At 37.5% G+C, this 22,534-nt stretch overlaps 1 protein-coding gene across 5 annotated transcripts in view; it reads right to left on the minus strand.

Annotated features, from left to right (window-relative positions):
- PICK1 (protein interacting with PRKCA 1) overlaps positions 1 to 22,386 on the minus strand; it is a 69,827-nt gene extending 47,441 nt beyond the window's left edge. For 2 of the 5 annotated variants that reach the window (XM_081754018.1, XM_081754017.1), the window contains exons 1-2: positions 22,229 to 22,386; positions 5,241 to 5,415 (exon numbers count right to left, since the gene is read on the minus strand). In XM_081754018.1, the coding sequence (XP_081610144.1) occupies positions 5,241 to 5,338 (98 nt within the window). In that variant the 5' untranslated portion in view covers positions 5,339 to 5,415; positions 22,229 to 22,386. Of the gene's footprint in view, positions 1 to 5,233; positions 5,416 to 22,228 lie in introns of those variants that run through there. The other 3 variants (XM_081754019.1, XM_081754020.1, XM_081754021.1) reach the window with 3 other exon arrangements.
- Between the last annotated feature and the right edge of the window lie 148 nt (positions 22,387 to 22,534).

The raw sequence follows: 22,534 nt of genomic DNA on the forward strand, positions 1-22,534 counted from the left end.
CGTATTTAAAGGATAATCTGTTTCCTAAAAGAAAATAAACTTGAACTATGGCACAGCACTGTAAATAGAAGCTTATCAATATGGGCAGAAGCCTTAGGACATGATATTGGCCATCTACAAAATTGAATAATGGTTACGAAAGCGTGTTGGTTACCGCGGGTGTACCTAAGCCGCCTTTATACTCACGCATCGTTGAACGCCATATTAAACTCATTACGAAACTTGTCATTTGATGATGACGATGTAATGTGTATTTCAGGTCTATATAAAAAGAAAAATATATATATATACGAATTATCTGAAACGTAAAACGTATAATTAGCTGTTAATTATGAGACAATAAAAATAATATTTATGAAGAAGTCCTCTTTCTTAAATTATCCTGAAATAAGAAATCAAAATTAATAAATTACATACTATATATATGAGAAAATAGTGTTTTTACATTACCAAGAATAAATTTTCCAATGCTTGCAACAATAAACTTGCAATACTTTTGCTAATTCAACTACAAAATTACGATACACTGCAAAACTGACATTACCAATACATTTTTGGTTGGTAAAATGACTTGAAAATCGGTGAATACAAAGATATTTATGTTATGGGTCCGTATTTATTCCATACTTATTGGTCGGTAAGAGCTCCGTCGTGGTTATATGGTTAAGGTACACACTTTCGGAGCGGAAGGCCCGGGTTCATTTCCAGCACAAACTCATATAGTTCGGATTTTACGTTAAAAGGCTGACATACAAAAATAATACAAAGTTTACCATTTTTCTCTTGCTTGTTTCTTACAATTGAAAGGAGATAAGAAATGCAACTTACCACAATCACAGATAATGTTATTCTACAACAGAAAATATGAACCTCAAGAATTTTTAGTGTTGCCAGAATAACATTTCCTCCAAAATCTAAGTTAAGGCAGCGACTAGAGGAACGAACTCAACTGCATTTGACTACATTTCATGTTGTTTTGGTATCCTGTGAAGTACTTTTTTAAATATCATTATTATTTAATTTTAATAACTGTATGTTAAAACTAATTTGTTCATTACAAAACTAAATACAACTATTATTTAAAAAGTAGTTCACAGAATTTCAAGACAACATGATACGTAATCAAATGCAGTTGGGTTCGTTCCTCTAGTCCAGCGTTTCCCAACCGGTGTGCCGCGGCACACTGGTGTGCCGCGAATGGGCCGCTGGTGTGCCGCGAGAAAATCGAAACAAATTATTAATTCTATAGGAAACAAATTTCAAGACATAGGTGAAAATGTATCTTTGTATTTCACATTACTATGAACCTCTACTATAAATCTACAATTTTAAGTTTCATACTGTGTTACTTTTCTGTACATTTTTAATGTTGAAAAACGTATTTATCATTGTCATGACCATTATTGCAACATAGGATAAATTCTCGAGATTGTGTACGACATATTGCAGACTATTTTGTAACTTGAAATTTTAACATATTATTCAATAAATTCAACAAAGCAAACATGCATACAAATTACCTACATTTGTGTTTTAAAAGTATAGGAGATTTGTTTATTTGTTCGTTATTTAGTGATCTTCCCTTTTAGTTAAAGGTTAGAACCCGTTTTCGAAAGAGAAAGTGGATTTTTAAAAACCCGAGTCCTACATTTCATTGCTATTGTTTTCTATTTTAAAATTAGAATGAAAAATAAGCATAATGATTTACCATGGGGGAAAATCAGTGATCGAGCTTTCTTCTCTGTAAGAAGATGATCAGTAATCACATTAAAATACCACGGTATTATATATTTACAAATAATAATAATAGTAATTTTATATATATATATATATATATATATATATATATAATATGGGTGTGCCGCGAGAATTCAAGTTACACCTGTAGTGTGCCGCAAGTTGAAAAAGGTTGGGAAACGCTGCTCTAGTCGCTGCCTTAACTTAGACTTTGAGGGAACTGTTATTCGGTAACATAAAAATTCTTCAGGTTCACATATTTTCTGTTTTAGAATAACACTATCTATGATTGTGGTAAGCTGCATTTCATTATCTCCTTTCACTTATGAGAAACAAGCAAAAGAGTAATGGTAAATTTTGTATTATTTTTAGTATGTCAAGCTCTTAAGCTGTAGGCTTACTATCGTATAGGCCTAGATGCTGAACGGGATATTAAAACTATAAAATCATTATTGGTTCATAACTGTTAGTCATAACCAGCACGACCATAACCACGATGTAAGTTGAAGCAGTTTGTCGCTGTTTACAGTATTATAAGATGCTTATAGTTGATTTTTTTTTTTAAACTATATAACCTAGGCATAAGATTTAACGATCTTTTTGATTTGGATTTATCAGGTTAGTGTTCCTTTCACCAGCAGCGGCGGATCCAGGGGGAGCGATCGCCGCCCCCTCCCCCCCAGAAGAGGAAACTTTCTCATTTTATATATATAAATAAAACCAATCCCAGAGTTTAAAGCTCTTAAAAGTAGCTCAAAGTAGCAGTATAACAACCTCCCCCCCAGAAGTCAATCCTGGATCCGCCCCTGTACACCAGTGAGGTTATATGAGACATGAACCTACAGCTTAATGTGAAATCCCAACCACCTGAACTTCGGTCAGGAATCGAACCCAGGTTTTCCACCTATTATGAAAATTTTTGAGGAAACATGCAATGTTTTGTACATGGAACTGCCTGTAAAAGCCTGTCAGATTTTGGCAGGCATTATACAGGCGCCTGTTTCGGCGAAAACACATGTAAAGAAAATATTACAGGCACATTGCCTTCAGGTGATATGCATGTCGAAAAAGTATTAAATTTCTGTTGGAAATTTTGCACGGAAACACGCGTTGTACAGAGCCTGTACATTAAAATGAGAACATGCAATGAACACGTAGTCACTCACGTACAGTAAATGGAGAGAATATGTGCATGTAAAGTACCTTGAAATAATTGTTGATAACATTCACAATACAGTTAGAATGAAAAGTACCAGGAAGGTGCCTGTTTATCAACATATAATATACATGTGTGACATTAGCATTACATGTAAATACCATGTATTAGCGTATAGCATGGAAAACGCATGATGTAGAATATGTTATTTTACATTTATCATTTTCGTGTACATGTGAAGAGTGTAACTCCCCTACGTGCAGTGTAAAGGCAATGTTCAGGTGAACGGGAATATGCAATAATCATGATTACCAATAAGTGTATTAAAGAGATACGTGTGGTAAACAAGGTGGATTGAGCTAAACTTTCACGTTATAGGCATAGGAGACATGCACTATTCAGGTACAAGTCTCCAGTTCGACATTCGCTATGCAAGGTCCTGACACATGTATAATGCATGGGATTAAAACTGAATACATTGCCTGTATTATCTCCGTGTACATGCGAAGTGTGAACCACCTATATGCAATGCACAGGCAATGTGCAGGTAAACGGAAAATGCAATCATCATGATTGCCAATAAATGGGTTAAACTGGCGTATGCCATGAACATGGTTGATTGAAGTGAATCATTAATGTTGCAGGTGTAGGAAACATGTAATATTCTGGCACCAAGTCTCCAGTTTGTCATGCACGTATGCAAGGTCCTGACACATGTGTAGTACTTAATGCGATGTACTTTACATATATATTCCGCTAACACGCCCACTAATTCCCTAACACCTATATTTCACATGTATTTAACATGTCAATTACATTCTTATCAAATGAAAAGCAGCTGTCGTCAGATCCTCATGAGGTAACGTAAATGTCAACTACATGGAATATGCCGGTTACGTACATGTCTTCCCATTCTCTACATGTTGTTTACACGCATTTTTCACGTTGCAAGGTTGCAACCCTATCAACATGAAAACTACCTGTTTCCATGAAATGAACATGCAATGATCGTGAAAAAAATCGATACCTGTCTCATGCGTTTAAAAGTGTTCCATTTTCAGGCGCATGTACAGGCGCCTGTAAAAATATGCCTGTTTATGCATGTTTCACAGGCGCCTGTAAACCACCTGTATTTTCTGTCTGGGACAACAAAATTTACAAACAGCAATTTTACATGTTATTTATATAAACACAAGATTTATATGTTCTACACGTTATTTATATAGGCACAAAATTAGAGTAGAAGTTTTAGTCATTCTTTTCTGTAACACTTATTCATACGTATCATAAAAGAGGCCTTCAAGTCAAAAGACAGCATTCGCGATCAGTTAGGTGCAGTTAGGTGCATATGTACACTACCGCTCAAAATTTTCGAACACCCCGGATTTTTGTAAGCATCTACTGTGATCCTATTATTTTGGCACAAGAACTTTACCGTCCTGCATCAGAGGAACTCCTACCTAAGGCATAGGTACTGCAGATAGTATGTTGAATTATAATTCTGACAACAGGCCGAAAAAGGATATTTCATTTAGATATTACATAGAATAAACAAAATTGTGCAAGCAGAGGCAACAGATTAGTTTTGTTGAACGATGTAGACACAGCGGGGAAATGCAGTGACAGAAATTTGAAAGGAAAATCAGTTTTCCAAACGTTGTAGATCTGTATACTTTATAGATATGCTGACTTTAAAAGAGCTGAAAATACCATTCTTTGAAAAATGCTTACGACGGTCAATACTCATCCTTGTCTGCTTAATTTTCGCTCAGTGGAAGGGTATATTTAATGCTCGGTGTTACTATTTCAACGAGCAACAATTCAGCATACGAAACCATCGTAAGGACTTTTGAAAATATGGTATTTTTGGCGTTCTAAACGTTAGTATATCAACAAGCTATAAAGAACTCCAAAATTTGGAAAACTACTTTCTCTTTCAAAGTTTTGTAACTACATTGACCTTCTATGTCTACAATTTCCAAACAAAATTAATATCTTACCTCACCTTCCACACTTTTGTTTAAACTATGCAATATCTATATCAAATTGTGTCTTTTTTGTTTCAATTTTAATAATTATGATTTGACATATCATCTGCAGTACCTCTCAGACCTCAATTCAACTGTTGTCAAATTCTATGCTTTAGGCAGGGCGGTAAACTCGTGCCAAAATAATAGGATCATAGAGATACTTACAAAAATCCGAGTTGTTCGAAAAATTTTGAGCGGTACTGCATATATGAATAGAGGCAAAACTAAAAAGAACTGAAAGCAGCTAAAATTGAAAAATTAACAACATGCAATAGAAAAAGAAAATAAAAGAAACTAAATAAAAACCTACGACGTACATGCGATCTTCCAACATTGCTGCGAATTGCTGATCGGTCAGCGTATCGAAAGAGTCTTCCTGATTAAAAAGCCGAGTGTATGTGTAAGAATTCCACATCAAAATAGCTTTTAACTAAAGGATATGACGGAGATTCACGGGATTAACACAAGTTCACATAACAACTCTAGACAGTACTGAAACAAGAAAAGAAAAAAAAAGCATAAGGAAATAAATAAAGTTATTATAACTAAAGCAAATAAATAAATAAAGTAAAACAAAACATTTTAATGTTGGTACACACATGCATGTTCAGAAGAAAAACAACTTAAGCTGGTCAAAATTTAAACTACAGCAAACAGGTAAGCATTAAATACAATAAATTAATTAAGAAATATATAACTTTGATTTCTAACATAATAAGGAATAGCTTTGACACATCTTATGGGAAATAAACAATGCATTTGCGTATGTTGCTTCAAAAATATAACGCAAGAAATTAATACTTTTGGCGCAATATAGGCGAGTGCACTATTTTTTTCTGCTAACCTGCTATTGCTTGCACCTTGCAGTAATCGTTGGTCGGGGTGTGTGTGATGATGAGAGTGTAATATGACGCGCAGTTAAATGCCGTGTTCGAGATTTGAAGAATACTTTCAGAAATGAATGTTATATTTGTTGGCTTATTTTGTAAAGAATTTCTCTGTAATTGAAACTTATTTAAATAGTCAAGTGATGCTTGCAACACGGAAGATAACAGTTAGAAATTCTGTTTCAGTGTGGGAATACTGAAATTAAGACTTGTATTTCGTGTGAGAAAGAAAATGAAATGAAATCTTTAAGTTTTACGTCCCACGGTTATGCCGGTTAGGCTAAAGGAGACGGTGATTATGAGAGATGAGTGAAATGGTGGAATGAAGAAAGTGGGAGGAAACGGGAAAACCCCGAGAAAACCCACGAGCACGGTGTTTGTCCACCACAAAGTTCACTTGGCGGGGGCTGGGATCGAACCCGGGACCCCAAGCACCAGAGGTGAACGCTCTACCACTCAGCCACCGCGCCCCCTCGTGTGAGAAAGAGTATATCATTTTTCACCTTTTGTGGAAAACAACTGAAAGTCAGAAGTATGTAATATTTAGAGGCATGCAGCTGAATTGTATTCATCCATATAATTTTTTTAGGAAGGTAGATGCTTTTTATTTAATACATATATTTTCTTTAAATTTTACATACCGGTATAATATAGTAGTGTTGGTATAGTTGGGGGCTTGCCCCCCCCCCCACTTCCCAAGTGAATAAAAATGTTTGTATTATTTTACTTGCTTATGCTACATGAATTCCGATATAATGGTTAGTTTTAGGATTAATGAATTGTATTCTAGAACTTGGTGGAATTAAGAAATACGGTCGTTCTAGAATAATTTAGAACTATTCTGAGTGGAAATTATTACAGTAATAAATTTTTCGTTACTTTAGAAAGCAATGTTTAAAACAAATTGGTGGAAAAATGACAGCAGGAATTACCATGATAACTAACCCGATTCAGTTTCGGAGGAACTCGTTCCTCGGAACATTTAAGGAACTCTTGCGAGCAATCAGTTTTCTGGAATCGGAATTGGAATCACTGAACGAATCAAAAATGAATGAATTGCCTAAAAGGAAAATTTGCCCGAAAAATTAAACATTTACAATATGAAGATACGTATACAAAGATCACACGTGGCCAGAAACGGTATGAGCTTGGGTGCTTGAACCCAGTCCTTAATGAAATTCTGTGTACTTAACCGCCGTCAGCTCTCTATAATTTAAGGTTATGTTAGCTTCGCTTAAAATTAGGTAGCTGGTATAAATCTCCTGTGCTTTTCGCAGAAGTTCATACAATCACATTAGCAGTCGTATTCCCTCATAGTGTGTTTTGTATCGGTCTCCAGTTGCTTATTTTTGTCTTCTCTGAATATTTCTTCTTAGATATTTGTGACAGTGCTAATTGTAACAGCAAAAGTTTCAATTTTAGCCTCCAGTTTACAAATCTTGAGCAACATATTTGTAAAACTTATAGAAAAAATGCGAAATTGAAAATAACACTGTGTAAATAATCAAATTATGTACAGATCTCACCTTTCAGATGCGTAATAACGCAGAAATAGGCCTACATGATATAAAGAGGAAGGCAGTGTGTTAATTTATGACGCGCCAGCATACACTTGTCCCACACGTTAGTGCACTATGTAAAGATAGTGAATTAACTCAGGACGCGCACTACACAAGTGTCCCACACGTCAGGGGAATTAAGTTCCCATGAACCCTGCGCCAAGCACATGCACGAAATAAATGAAACCAAATTTAACCTAACCTAAGTCACTATTGTCATGTTGAAAAAATGGCGGAGGATGACAGAATAAATGATGATAAGGGATCTTCCAAGAAATATATATACACAAAGTATATGGAGAAATGATTTAGGCGGTTGTCCTTGCCACCACCTAAATCCGTCCGGTACCTCTACCTACGCCTCCTCTAACCCATGGTTACAGATACAAATCCTTATGAGCAGGGCTTAAAAAATCTTGCTTGCAGGTACTAGCAAGACCATTTTGATGTCACGGTGTTTATATTCGCCAAACGTAAAAAAGTGCTCGGCACTCACGAGCAGGCGAGTGAATTTCTCATGCCGTGCTTGAGGGTATCTAGCACACATGTAGGCAGTTATAAAGAAAATGATCAATCATTTCTGTGTTTATATTTGTAACGATAAAATCCTCCTAAACTGGTTCTGCACTCAGGTATGCAACTCCTCCCACTGTTAGAACTACTAAAGGTAGAGGTAAGTCTTTACTTTGACTCCAACTGTGACTTTAATCGGTTCTTATAGGTTCAGTTACTTCCTGGAACTGTTTGTGCGTGAGTCACTTGTTAGAACTGTTCGTGCCTTTGGTGTGACGTCTTAGTTCATATTTTTCCCACTAGGTGTCTGTGTAGTCATATGGTAGTTGGTTAGTAGTCACATGTTCTGTGTGCATATATGTGTGTGCTGCTTGTTACCTTATACATCGTATAATGTAACATGGCCCGGAAGTTTTGGGCAACCAGTGTATATATGAATTCTATATTTATTAAAATTTTATTTTAATACATATAATTAAATCAATGACTCGATTTGAAGCAGGTCGCGAAATTTGCGTTAAGTTCCTTGAACTACTGATTTTAGTATATTTAGAGGGAAATATATGGTAATATATTTACATTGAATAATTATTTGTATATTTAGCTAAAATATAATATTATTTTAGGAAATAAGGTAATTTCTGGTCGTTTTTAATTCTTTCCAATCAATTTTCATTCATATTTTGGCTTAGGGGATCTTCAAAAGAATTCACAATTTTTTATTTCAAAAATCTTATTGAAAATTTTCATTTGTAAAGTCAGCCATAGTAGCTTCTTGAAGCATCCCTTTGTTTAATCTAAATTATCTGTGATTGGATCTTCCGCAATCACAGTTGTGGTTGAGATTTTTCGGCTCCTTTGATCTTGAGAGAAATGCCTATCATCGTATAGTTACGTCACAATGAACCTCCAATTAGGGATCTTCTTCCCATTGTCTTTGTCTTTTCCAGAAGCGGTGTTTAGTGATGGACGTACGATAATCTCAGTCCATAAAAAAAACGTGAAAAGAGAAGTATTTAAAGGTTACGACACTAAATAATTGATACCTTTGATGTCTTTGGGCAGTCTGTGTATACAGAGAGTGTTTTGCTGTGCTCAATGGACGATGAAGCTACAGTTGTGAGAGCAAAATTCATACGTCAGGGTGTGAGTGGCTGACGTAAGCCATTGTGTTGGTACAGTTCAATTGCCCGGTTTCGAAGGAGAACTTCAATATTTTTTGGAAAACACCATGTAATCGCTCGGTAAGAGGCGGTGGTGTAGAATATTGCTTCAAGAATAACAACAACCATCAGACGTAGGAGGGAAGTATTTATTAGTTTTTCCATGGAACATATCAAGTAAGTTATAGACGATAGCATCAAAATTATTGTTGTTTTCGGCCACACTAACCTGCTAAATTTCGAACCTCTTTCGGATTGAAAAATGTGTTATGTTATTGGTGTTGTGATGCCTTATAAAATGTTCTAAACGCTGCGTAGTTTTCCCTAAGTTGTACATTATACAAACTCAACGATGTAACATAAATCACTCGTTCAATGGAGGGGGGGAGGATTGTTCTTTTGGAGTTTCAGTGTGGACGTTTGTTACCAACAGTCCATGAAATGTGTATACTTTCGAGTACATACATTTCACCCCAAAATTATATCTTGAATATGTAATCTCGTATATATTTTTTTTTATTTATTATTTTTCCGTACTGCTATATTACTAAATTAATCCATTCTCTGGTTTGTGCTTACCTTCACTGTAGTTTGAATACGATGAGACAAAATGTATACAAAGTTTCGGCTCACATTGATAACAAGGGTGCTGGCATAGCTATTGATAATGGGAGATGCTCTTAAACAGTGAAATATCCGTTTTGTGTTTTGGAAATTCCCTTAATTAGCAAAACAAAAGTTCAGTTTTGAAACCTTATGCAGATTTTTTTTTTATTTTATTTAAAGAATTGGAAAGCTGACTGAAAAATGTTCTGTACGTCCTTGGAACCGGCTGTGCATACTATTCTATGAATATGTCTGACAAAGTGAATTTTCTATGTGTTAGGTTAAGTTAGTTTTAGATAGTTAGGCTAGGGATTAGGTTAAGTGTAAATTTTGATTTGAATTTTCTAATAGGTATTTTCTTTAATGTCAAGAAAATGATTTATTGTTGTGGAAGAAAATGTGAATAGGTCTGAGCTTATACAAGAGGTCACCCTACTGGTATAAATCCTCTGTGCCAGTCCCACTTTACACAACCTTGACCAAGAGAAAATACAAAAGAAAGAAAATTAGTATGCACACAGCCATGGAAAGTAGTACGTGTGTCGTATAGTGTTTTGTAATAAGGTTTTTTTTTTCCATTTCGTAACAAAATGTGATGACATATGATTTGTTTATAGCCAATGGAAATTAAAACACATGAAGGTTACCCACGAGATGTGGAGAGAAAATGTCATTCTAATTAATTTGTATCCAATCAAGCTTATTCATTCTGCTATGTCAGGAATTTTCCTCAATTTCCAACCTTTGCGATTTTTTTTTTTAAAAATATGTATTCTCCTGTCATTTCTTATCATATAAGAAGTTAGTGTAATAAAGTATGCGAGTCGAAACAAAATCTTTCATTATCCAGTGCAAAGCTAATTATTTTAAAACGATGTAGTGGAGTAACTTCAATAGTATTGTTAGTACTCAGAAAGTAAAGTGTTTAAAGCAGTACGTGAACAGTGTAACGAAAGTAAATCATAGTGTCTTGAAAGTGTACAGAATTGATTTCACTTAGTGTGACCGGGGTTGGAATCACAGACCTGCCAGGAAACTTCACTTCGTTAATAATATCAACAAAATTCATTTTGGCACTTAGTTTTCGTTTTCGAAATTCCATCCCGTTGCGCGATTTAGATTTGATTCGAGAATTTTTTTTTTATCTGGGTTAGTAAACACAAACATTTAGATTTTCGAAGCATTCACCGTCAGTTTCACTCTTGGGTCAGTGTCTTGTTCTGTCGGGTTGTGGTTTGTAATCTTATCTCTTGATGGGATGCAGGCTATGACCTGCGGATCGGGATGCTGGACTGCGAGTGAGAATGAGGGAGGCTTAGAAATCTTCACATTTTGGGACGATTTGAGTTCTACTTTCCGGAGATGATTGGTGTAGTGGATGGGTCAGTGAGTGTTGACAGCTTGCCCGTCTGGGCCCGGTGGGTTCGCGTTCAGCAATCAGTGACACATTCACGCAATCATAGTCTTAAGGAAAGTGAACGTCATACAGAAACACAATATCAGTATCATCATCATCATTTTATTTTATTTATTTATTATTTCTTTTCATTTTTATTTTACATTTTATTCATTTATTTTACTATTTTTTTTTTTTTTGTAAAATTGGCGTTCCACAGCCAGGATCTGTTATTTCAATCTTTCGCGAGTGCTAAGTGAATCGTATTGAAAGACCAGTGTAATGTAATGGGGACTGTTGTGACAAACGACTCCTTGAACGATGTGTAGTCACTCTTGAGTTTGTATATGTGTAACTTGGGGAAAACAATTTATATGAAATGGAGATGTCTGCTGGTAGCAGGTCAAGTACTGAATCCCGTAGCCCGGATGAATATGTATGTTGTAGCGAAGAAATACAGGGCTTTAGTGTTTATTGTGATGGTTGCTCTGGATGGGTGCATGCACAGTGCTATAGTATAACCGATGAACAGGTAGAAGAATTAAATAAGTGTAGTGAGCCATGGTTTTGTAAAACTTGTGTGGCCAAACAGCTGACTGTGCGATCGCTACCAAAGCCACAGGAAAGTGGAAAGGAACGGGACACCACGTCGCACGTTACGGGAGAGAAAAGTTTGCACGATGGTGGAGATAGTACGGGAACTGCAGGTTCACCTGCATCCGTGACAGACCTTGCGAAAATGTTAGAACGTTTTAGTCAAACTTTAACTTTAACTTTGGACCAAAAATTTGAAAAGGTTGACAGTATTATGAACCAAAGGTTTGAGAAAGTAGATAATAATTTGTACGCGATGAATAAAAAATTTGATTTGTTAAAGTCGGAAATGGAGCAAATTGTAAATGAAAGAGTCGAAAATGTAAACAAGGACGTATCGGACCTCCGGAACGAAGTTCGCGATATATACACTTCGGTGGGGGAATTTCAGGATACGATAACAACGCGGGTGGACACCGTTGAGGAGAATCTCCGGTTGTCAATAGAAAAGCAAAATCGCAGATGTGATCAGCTCGCCAAAGAACTATCGCATCTCGAGTTGAGCACCCAGAAATCTTATAACGTACTCGAGGCTAAGATCCAAACTTTGGTGAAGGATCGGGAGCAAAATAAACCAGGTCGTGTCGGTCGCAAGCGGTCACGTGACTTTGTTGGTTGTGAGGGGGTTGACTCTGACGGAACAGACTCTGACACCCGAGTGGATGAACCAGTCTCTTCGGTTGGGGAGACTCGTACTGTCCCAACGGTGACAGTCTCTGTCTGTCAGCCGACCAGAGTTCACGCTAAGAATGTCTGGCCGTTTGACTTAAATTCGCATTCGTTGGTCACGAACAATTCCAGTCGCGCCTGTGGGGATATCATGAGTGGTCAGGTTGCCTCTAGGGCTTTAAATCCTTTATTGACGTGGTCTCAGGCTTCGGTCTCGACTTCCAATGTATGTAGCTTAAGTCATGTAGTGTCCAGTAGTGCCGCAGACAGGACTCCTTCGTTTGTTTTAATTCCGGAGGGAGTATGTAGTCACACAGTGGTATCGATGCCAGGCAACTTACCTTTTGGCCCAAATTATACCTCTTATTCGAATTTTGGACAAAATTATAATAATGCAAAGAGCCCTGTGATTGGCTGCAACTCTCCCCTGAATCCCGGCAGATATGAGGGATGTTCTGGAAATAGAGCGTTAAATTTAAGGCTGTCGGAACTAAATCACTTACCAAACTTCACTGGAGAATATGGTTTGGCCAGGTCTTTTCTTGAAAGTTTAGAACAGGCGTTTAAGATAATCTCTGCGTCGGAATACGAACGCATGGTTTTGGTACCGTGTTGTTTGTCGGCTGGGGCCAAGACTTGGTACCAAACGGTCTGCAAAGACATCAGCAGTTATGCGGACTTTGTGCGTCTATTTAAGGAGCACTATTTCTCGGCCAGGATGGAACGCCTGCAGAAGAAATTCATCCAAGGAATGAAATTTGACCGGTCCAAGTATAACCGGCTAACTGACTTTGCCTGGAAGGTCATAGCTGAATACTATGCTGTGGCACAACATCCAGATGAGACAGAACTCATTGAAATAGTCCTAGATTGTCTGCCAGCTGGAGATGCAAAATTGTTGCGAGCCGTGGAGCCCAAGAATATTCAGCATCTGATTGTTAAGATAGCCGAAATAGAAGGTCATCCGGAACCTGTGGAACCTGTGACAGATAAGAAATTCAAGCGTCTGCACATTCGGCAGGCGAAGATAGGAAAAAAGACCGAAAAGAACGGAAAGGCGCAACAGACTAAAGACACTTCGTCGCAGACGGAGGAGGACGAAGTAAAGAAGAATGGTGATGCCAAGGGAAATGGAAATGGCAATCGATTCTTGGGGAACCGAGGTCGCAGAAGAAATTTTCAGGCCAGAAGACCCTGGTTCAACAACCGAAGGCAAAACTGGGGGAACGGAAATCAGAATGCTCCATATGTTTCCAACCCTAACTACCAATCGGGAGCAATGAACTTTGGATGTCATCGAGGTGCATCCCAACAGTGCGCGCCGAGTTCGAACCACATACCGGGAGCGCAAGCCTATCCGGGATACATGCCGAATTTGCCTCCTGGAGGAGGAGTGGCAACTCCCACATCCACTCCTTCCCCAGCGGTGAACATGGCTATGTCCACTGGTTGGCCTTCACCGTATACGACGTTCATGCCGCCGATGGCGCAGTCATCTGAAGCGAATGGGAATAGTTCGGGAAATGCATGTCGCAGCCCTCATTAGGGGAGACTGTGGACTGCGATATGAATTCCTCGACTCCCCAAAAGGAAGAAGGTTCGGTAACGGAACATCAAAATTTTTGTTTGGCATCAACCTGTCCAGAAGTTAATTTCGAACCTCAAAATTCCAAATTAGATGTTTTGGTAACTTCCGGAATTCGGGGAAACAAATCGAGCACGCCTCTGTTCTCGGTTCGTTTCGTGATAGACGAGAGGGAGTGTGACTCCAGTGCGGAAAAAGGTGTTCTTTTATCCTATCCCTCACCCACTCTAACTTGTTCGGTAGGAGAGTTATCTTTGGTCTGTATCCTAGATTCTGGAGCGGATACGAATTTGCTCTCGGGAGATGCTTGGAGGCGAATAAAAGAGATCTATCCTTCTGCCAAACTTCGACCGAAAACTAATATCTCTTTAAAAGGTTTTGCAGGAGACGAATCATTCCAAGTTAAAGGTTTCCAGATCTTAAACTTCACTATCCAAGGTTGTGTGTTTGAAGTCCCAGTCTATGTTGTCCAGAAATTAAAAGCACACTGTATTTTAGGATTCCCATTTTTCGTTCGGTATAACCTTTCTCTAAATTGTAAATCCAAAGAAATTTTGCTTGAAACAGACTCGGGACAGATCATCTCTATTGACATGGAACAGCAGCATTGTTGCCAGGTTACTGTCGCCGAATTAACTTCAGATAAAGAGGACGACTCTTTGTTTCAGCCATCGGTCACGAAGGAGGAACTTCGGAACTTTGTTTCTCAGAGAACCGATCTCGATTCGGATTCTCAGGAGAGGTTATTTTCTTTATTAGTTCGATTCAGGTGTCTCTTCACAGAGAATCCCCGTATCATAAAGGTCGAGCCGTATAGAATACAGCTTTCCGACGACGTCCCGGTGGTAGGAAAGTTGTATCCTGTACCCATTCATCTTCAAAAAGAGTTTGAGGAAGTCTTAGATAAGTGGGTAAAACTTGGGATTATCGTTGAAGGTCCTTCACCTTACAGATGCCCTGTACATATTGTGCGTAAGGCGTCTGGAGAGCTAAGGCCCGTGATTGATCTGCGTGGTATCAATGAGCGTGTGATTGCACCAAAGATTCAGGTCGAGCCGATCTCCGATCTAATCGCGCGAGTCAGTGGTGCAACCATTTTCACCTCGTTGGACTGTACGCAATCATATCATAGTGTCCCGATCCATCCAGACTCTTACAAATATGTTAGTTTTGTTTACAAAGGACGTCAGTATCAAATGACTCGTTTAACAATGGGTTTGAAATCATCACCAGCGGTTTTCCAGTCTGTCATGCACACCTTCTTTGGATTAGAAACCTTCAAAAATTTTCTTATAGTTTACCTGGACGACGTACTTTGTTTTTCATCTTCCATAGACGAACATTTCCAGCATTTAGAAAAGGTCTTCAACACTCTTCGTTCGGCTAATCTTTCTCTCAATTTTCGGAAATGCAATTTCTTCAAATTCGAAATTCCTTTTCTTGGTCATCTTGTTTCAGGATCTTCTGTAAAAATAAATCCTAAAAGTAATGAGGCCATCCGTCACTTTTCCCTTCCGCGAACTAAGAAGGCTCTACGGAGATTTCTTGGTCTCGTGGGATGGCGAAAGCGACATTTTCCAAACTTCGCAGGTTTAACTGCTCCGTTTTACGATCTTCTTAAGAAGGACCGGAAGATAGAATACTCTTCGGAGTTATTAGAAAAGTTCGATCATCTAAAAGAACTTCTAAGTAGTCCTCCTGCTCTTGCTCAACCTGATTTCAATTTGGATTTTCATCTGTTCAGTGATGCCTCTGCGGAGTCATTGGCTGGCTACGTGGCACAATTTCCCCCGGGACAGGATGACCCGGAGGTTATTGCGTACGCGAGTCGGCGAATAAAACCGCATGAGGCCTCCTTGTCAGTTTTCCAGTTGGAGTTGGCAGCTGTTCTTTTCCTTTGCGAGAAGTTCTCCTACTTCATTTTGGGTCGACGGACTACGGTCCATTGTGACAATGCTGCAGTCACGTATGCTTTCAGTTTGAGAAATCTCGATGCTCGAACTACTCGTCTTTTGCTCAAACTGCAACGTTTCGATTTACAATTTGTTCACATCAAGGGCTCTGATAATGAAATCGCTGACCTATTGAGCCGTTATCCTCCAGAAATTCCTGAGGCAGAAGAGGATCATTTTATAAATTTTTTGACCGCGGAGGACGCTGACCTCTTGGATGTCGCGGAACTGAGGCGAGAACAGCGGAAAGATCCGTATTGTAGAAAGCTACACGCCATTTGGAAGGGTTCTCGAGACAATGACAGGATACGTGTGGAGAATCATTTAGTTTATATTAGAAATTCTCAAAATTCTGTTTGGCTGCTGGTCATTCCTGCCAGCTTGGTGGAAAATATGGTTTCGGCAATTCACAACAAAGGCCATTTTGGTGTGAAGCGATGTCTGTCGTTCGCTAAGGCCATGTTTCACTGGAAAAGTATGCGTGCGACTTTTACTAAGTATATTCAAGAATGCCTTCCTTGTGCACGAACTAAGTACTCGTACAGGGTGATCAGAAAGGAACCCTGCCATGTTGAGGCCTCTGCTTCCTTCGAGAAACAATGCCTCGACCTGGTCGGGCCCCTTCCTAGGAGTCAGGGTTATAAGTATATCTTGTCTATCTTGGACGTCTACAGTCGCTTCGTGTGTTTCTTCCCCCTTAGGACGGCTCACACGAGGGAGATTGTGGCTGTCCTCGAGAAAAGATATTACTATCAACTACCTTATCCTAAGTATTTGGTGAGTGACCAAGGTCCGCAATTCTTGTCGCGCGTCTGGCGAGAATTTTGTCAAAAACATCGAATCAAGCACATACTTACCACGCCATACCATCCTTCCTCCCATGGCATTATCGAACGCAGACATCGTGACCTCCACCGCATTCTCCGCCTCTATTGTAGCGAGAATCAATCCAAATGGAGTACCTTTCTAAAAGCCGCCCAAGATTTGTGTAACCATTCCTGGTGTGATGCACTTGGATGCACACCGGCAGAGCGTTTCCTATGCTACTCTGCGTCCAAGAGCTTCAAAGAGAATTTCATTTGGCCAAAAGAATCACTTCCTGTCAGTGAAGACAAGAAGCTCGTCATATCTAGTCCAGCAACTGTGCCCAAGAAGGAACGAAAACAGCATAAACATCAGGACACCATTACTGAAGGCTCATTGGTAATGGTTAAAACACATCACGTATCATCCATACCAAAGAAAGTATTTGCCAAGTTTATGGACACCTATGTAGGACCATACATTGTTTCCGCTTTAACTAGAAACTCAGCTAGACTACAAAGTCTAAAAGGAGAGAATATTGGCACTCAGAGTTTCGACAACCTAAAATTATTTCGATGCTCTGAAGAAAAGAGGAGAGAGCTGTTGGGAGGTTGAACAGAAACAAAACATAGTCGTAAAGAAAAAAGAAAGAGAATCGTAGGTTAAATTTAGATAAAGGTAAATTTTGTTTGTTTTTGTGTCTATTTTTGTGTCCAATTTTCTTTTCTTTCACTTAGTGTAGTTATAAATTCTTTGTTAGGTTTAAGGTCTCTGGAAAATCTTCAAAACATTTCTTATATTGATTGCATTGCATTAGTGTATTTTATAATTAAAATGTTAGGTTAGAAAAAAAAAAGGAGCTTAACTTAGAACTTCTAAGTTAGATTTTTTTTTCCGAAGCTCCCGGAGGATGTTACCTTATACATCGTATAATGTAACATGGCCCGGAAGTTTTGGGCAACCAGTGTATATATGAATTCTATATTTATTAAAATTTTATTTTAATACATATAATTAAATCAATGACTCGATTTGAAGCAGGTCGCGAAATTTGCGTTAAGTTCCTTGAACTACTGATTTTAGTATATTTAGAGGGAAATATATGGTAATATATTTACATTGAATAATTATTTGTATATTTAGCTAAAATATAATATTATTTTAGGAAATAAGGTAATTTCTGGTCGTTTTTAATTCTTTCCAATCAATTTTCATTCATATTTTGGCTTAGGGGATCTTCAAAAGAATTCACAATTTTTTATTTCAAAAATCTTATTGAAAATTTTCATTTGTAAAGTCAGCCATAGTAGCTTCTTGAAGCATCCCTTTGTTTAATCTAAATTATCTGTGATTGGATCTTCCGCAATCACAGTTGTGGTTGAGATTTTTCGGCTCCTTTGATCTTGAGAGAAATGCCTATCATCGTATAGTTACGTCACAATGAACCTCCAATTAGGGATCTTCTTCCCATTGTCTTTGTCTTTTCCAGAAGCGGTGTTTAGTGATGGACGTACGATAATCTCAGTCCATAAAAAAAACGTGAAAAGAGAAGTATTTAAAGGTTACGACACTAAATAATTGATACCTTTGATGTCTTTGGGCAGTCTGTGTATACAGAGAGTGTTTTGCTGTGCTCAATGGACGATGAAGCTACAGTTGTGAGAGCAAAATTCATACGTCAGGGTGTGAGTGGCTGACGTAAGCCATTGTGTTGGTACAGTTCAATTGCCCGGTTTCGAAGGAGAACTTCAATATTTTTTGGAAAACACCATGTAATCGCTCGGTAAGAGGCGGTGGTGTAGAATATTGCTTCAAGAATAACAACAACCATCAGACGTAGGAGGGAAGTATTTATTAGTTTTTCCATGGAACATATCAAGTAAGTTATAGACGATAGCATCAAAATTATTGTTGTTTTCGGCCACACTAACCTGCTAAATTTCGAACCTCTTTCGGATTGAAAAATGTGTTATGTTATTGGTGTTGTGATGCCTTATAAAATGTTCTAAACGCTGCGTAGTTTTCCCTAAGTTGTACATTATACAAACTCAACGATGTAACATAAATCACTCGTTCAATGGAGGGGGGGAGGATTGTTCTTTTGGAGTTTCAGTGTGGACGTTTGTTACCAACAGTCCATGAAATGTGTATACTTTCGAGTACATACATTTCACCCCAAAATTATATCTTGAATATGTAATCTCGTATATATTTTTTTTTATTTATTATTTTTCCGTACTGCTATATTACTAAATTAATCCATTCTCTGGTTTGTGCTTACCTTCACTGTAGTTTGAATACGATGAGACAAAATGTATACAAAGTTTCGGCTCACATTGATAACAAGGGTGCTGGCATAGCTATTGATAATGGGAGATGCTCTTAAACAGTGAAATATCCGTTTTGTGTTTTGGAAATTCCCTTAATTAGCAAAACAAAAGTTCAGTTTTGAAACCTTATGCAGATTTTTTTTTTATTTTATTTAAAGAATTGGAAAGCTGACTGAAAAATGTTCTGTACGTCCTTGGAACCGGCTGTGCATACTATTCTATGAATATGTCTGACAAAGTGAATTTTCTATGTGTTAGGTTAAGTTAGTTTTAGATAGTTAGGCTAGGGATTAGGTTAAGTGTAAATTTTGATTTGAATTTTCTAATAGGTATTTTCTTTAATGTCAAGAAAATGATTTATTGTTGTGGAAGAAAATGTGAATAGGTCTGAGCTTATACAAGAGGTCACCCTACTGGTATAAATCCTCTGTGCCAGTCCCACTTTACACAACCTTGACCAAGAGAAAATACAAAAGAAAGAAAATTAGTATGCACACAGCCATGGAAAGTAGTACGTGTGTCGTATAGTGTTTTGTAATAAGGTTTTTTTTTTCCATTTCGTAACAAAATGTGATGACATATGATTTGTTTATAGCCAATGGAAATTAAAACACATGAAGGTTACCCACGAGATGTGGAGAGAAAATGTCATTCTAATTAATTTGTATCCAATCAAGCTTATTCATTCTGCTATGTCAGGAATTTTCCTCAATTTCCAACCTTTGCGATTTTTTTTTTTAAAAATATGTATTCTCCTGTCATTTCTTATCATATAAGAAGTTAGTGTAATAAAGTATGCGAGTCGAAACAAAATCTTTCATTATCCAGTGCAAAGCTAATTATTTTAAAACGATGTAGTGGAGTAACTTCAATAGTATTGTTAGTACTCAGAAAGTAAAGTGTTTAAAGCAGTACGTGAACAGTGTAACGAAAGTAAATCATAGTGTCTTGAAAGTGTACAGAATTGATTTCACTTAGTGTGACCGGGGTTGGAATCACAGACCTGCCAGGAAACTTCACTTCGTTAATAATATCAACAAAATTCATTTTGGCACTTAGTTTTCGTTTTCGAAATTCCATCCCGTTGCGCGATTTAGATTTGATTCGAGAATTTTTTTTTTATCTGGGTTAGTAAACACAAACATTTAGATTTTCGAAGCATTCACCGTCAGTTTCACTCTTGGGTCAGTGTCTTGTTCTGTCGGGTTGTGGTTTGTAATCTTATCTCTTGATGGGATGCAGGCTATGACCTGCGGATCGGGATGCTGGACTGCGAGTGAGAATGAGGGAGGCTTAGAAATCTTCACATTTTGGGACGATTTGAGTTCTACTTTCCGGAGATGATTGGTGTAGTGGATGGGTCAGTGAGTGTTGACAGCTTGCCCGTCTGGGCCCGGTGGGTTCGCGTTCAGCAATCAGTGACACATTCACGCAATCATAGTCTTAAGGAAAGTGAACGTCATACAGAAACACAATATCAGTATCATCATCATTATTTTATTTTATTTATTTACATTTTTATTTTTTTTACATTTTTATTTTACATTTTTATTTACTTTTATATGACTTTTTTTTTTTTTGTAAAATGCTGTTTGTGGCATGCGGGAGCGCGTAATTGAATTGGTTGAATTGAGTTAGAGAAAACCTATCATAGTTGTGGTCTAAACTGAAGATATTTTCGACGTATTCTAAAAGTGGACGTTTATTGGTTTCTTGTTTGTAATAATAGCAAGTGTGCTCGGTTTAATAAAACGACGTGTGTGCGGAAAGGAACATTTTTCAGTAATGTTGAGTATTGTGCATGTGTTCTTGGTATCTTATTTTTTCGTGTGTGGAATCAGCAGTTATGAGTTCATTATTCATAAGTGTTCTCCTATGGCGAAATGGTGAGTGTTTTCTTTTTTTAATTCATATTATTTTTATTCTTGATTTGTTTTGCATTTGAGTATTAGGCAAAGTATTTGGTTTGCTGCTGCTTGTCCTATTGTCTTGTTGAGATGTAATTTTTTTTTCTTTGTCATGCACTGATTTATGATTAGAGACGAGTTTTTTTATTTTTTAATTTTTCCCTTCTTATCTTAGCTTTATAGTAGTGGTGTGATTATTTATTATTATTTTGGATGTTTTTATGGTACTTGAGCGGGGGGTTGGGGGGCGGTAGCCCCCCATTTAGATCTCAAAATTCATAGTCACCGCTTCACCTGAATTGATGTTTAGTAATATTGTGGCCCTTGTACTTATAGTATAATTCTTAACTTCGTATAGTAACATTGTGGCCCTTGTACTTATAGTATAATTCTTAACATCGTATAGTAACATTGTGGCCCTTGTACTTATAGTATAATTCTTAACATCGTACATTACTTTCACTGTGTTGGTAATTGTAATCGATTCATGTGATCCGGTTCCGGGAGCAGTTTAGGAATGATTCCTAAACTGCTCCGGGAACCGGATCACATGAATCGGTTGAAGTCACAGTTGGAGTCAAAGTAAAAATTTGCCAAGGTCGATTTTGTAAAGTACACATATAATTAACTATGTATAGTTCCAAATTGTAAATCTGCATCTAATCTCATGTATAGTTTGTGTTCACTCGAACAGACGGTTCTACAACATAGAATATTTATGGGTAAAATACGATGTGAAACACATTTTGTGAAGGAATGCGAGTGTAAATATAAGTGATTACTGTCAATACACACCATATTGAAACTTGAATTTTGAGTGATAGTGAAAGTATTGTATTTGTAAGTGTGCTCTTCCACTATCCTCGTTTATGCGTATACCTCCATCAGTGACGCGCCTGCTCCCTGGAAGCACCCCCAAGCTATCTGCGCTCCTGCCATGACTCCGTTAGATACGATTCGTGCTAGAGGTCACCTAGCACAAATTGGTTCCTGTTTTATGCACTGTAGTTTTGAAGCCATACGTTCACACTGTATTTATACTGAGCCCTTCTTAAGTAAATCTGCAAGTAGTAACAGAGCTCCTCATTTAGTGCATGCTCTGCTAAGAAATAGAAAACTCTAACCTGAAAATGTAAGAAATATGTCTAAATTTGATAGAACTGTCTGACCGAGTAATGCCGTTATTTTAAATCTGCACCAATTGATTAAACTATAATATCAATATTGAAATCAAAAATAATAACTATATAGCGAAACGTTCTCAGGTTATTACTTGGATGTTTCATGAGCACTTAATTTACAATCACGTCATACTGTTCGTAACTGAATTTTCTCCTTACATTTTATCCTCCTCCAAAAAGTAATCATCTTCATATTCCAACATTTTATATACAGACAATAACCTGCCAACAGATATTTTTCTGTCTAGGCCCTACGATAATACACACTACGAAAGCAACCACCCACACCTACAAGATTATTTATGCTAAATTGCACATTTTGTAACCCTGCTTTCTTCTCTGCAGAGAACCATCAAAATGGTTGTTGTAACCAATAACCATAATGATCATTTTTCGATGTTATAATATAATTTAACAATTTAGCATGAGCACAAACAATTTAATTAATTTACATTCCTGTACCAG

The sequence above is a fragment of the Thermobia domestica genome, chromosome 3 (genome assembly GCF_964235325.1).
Source record: "Thermobia domestica chromosome 3, izTheDome1.hap1.1, whole genome shotgun sequence".
NCBI classification, from domain to species: domain Eukaryota; kingdom Metazoa; phylum Arthropoda; class Insecta; order Zygentoma; family Lepismatidae; genus Thermobia; species Thermobia domestica.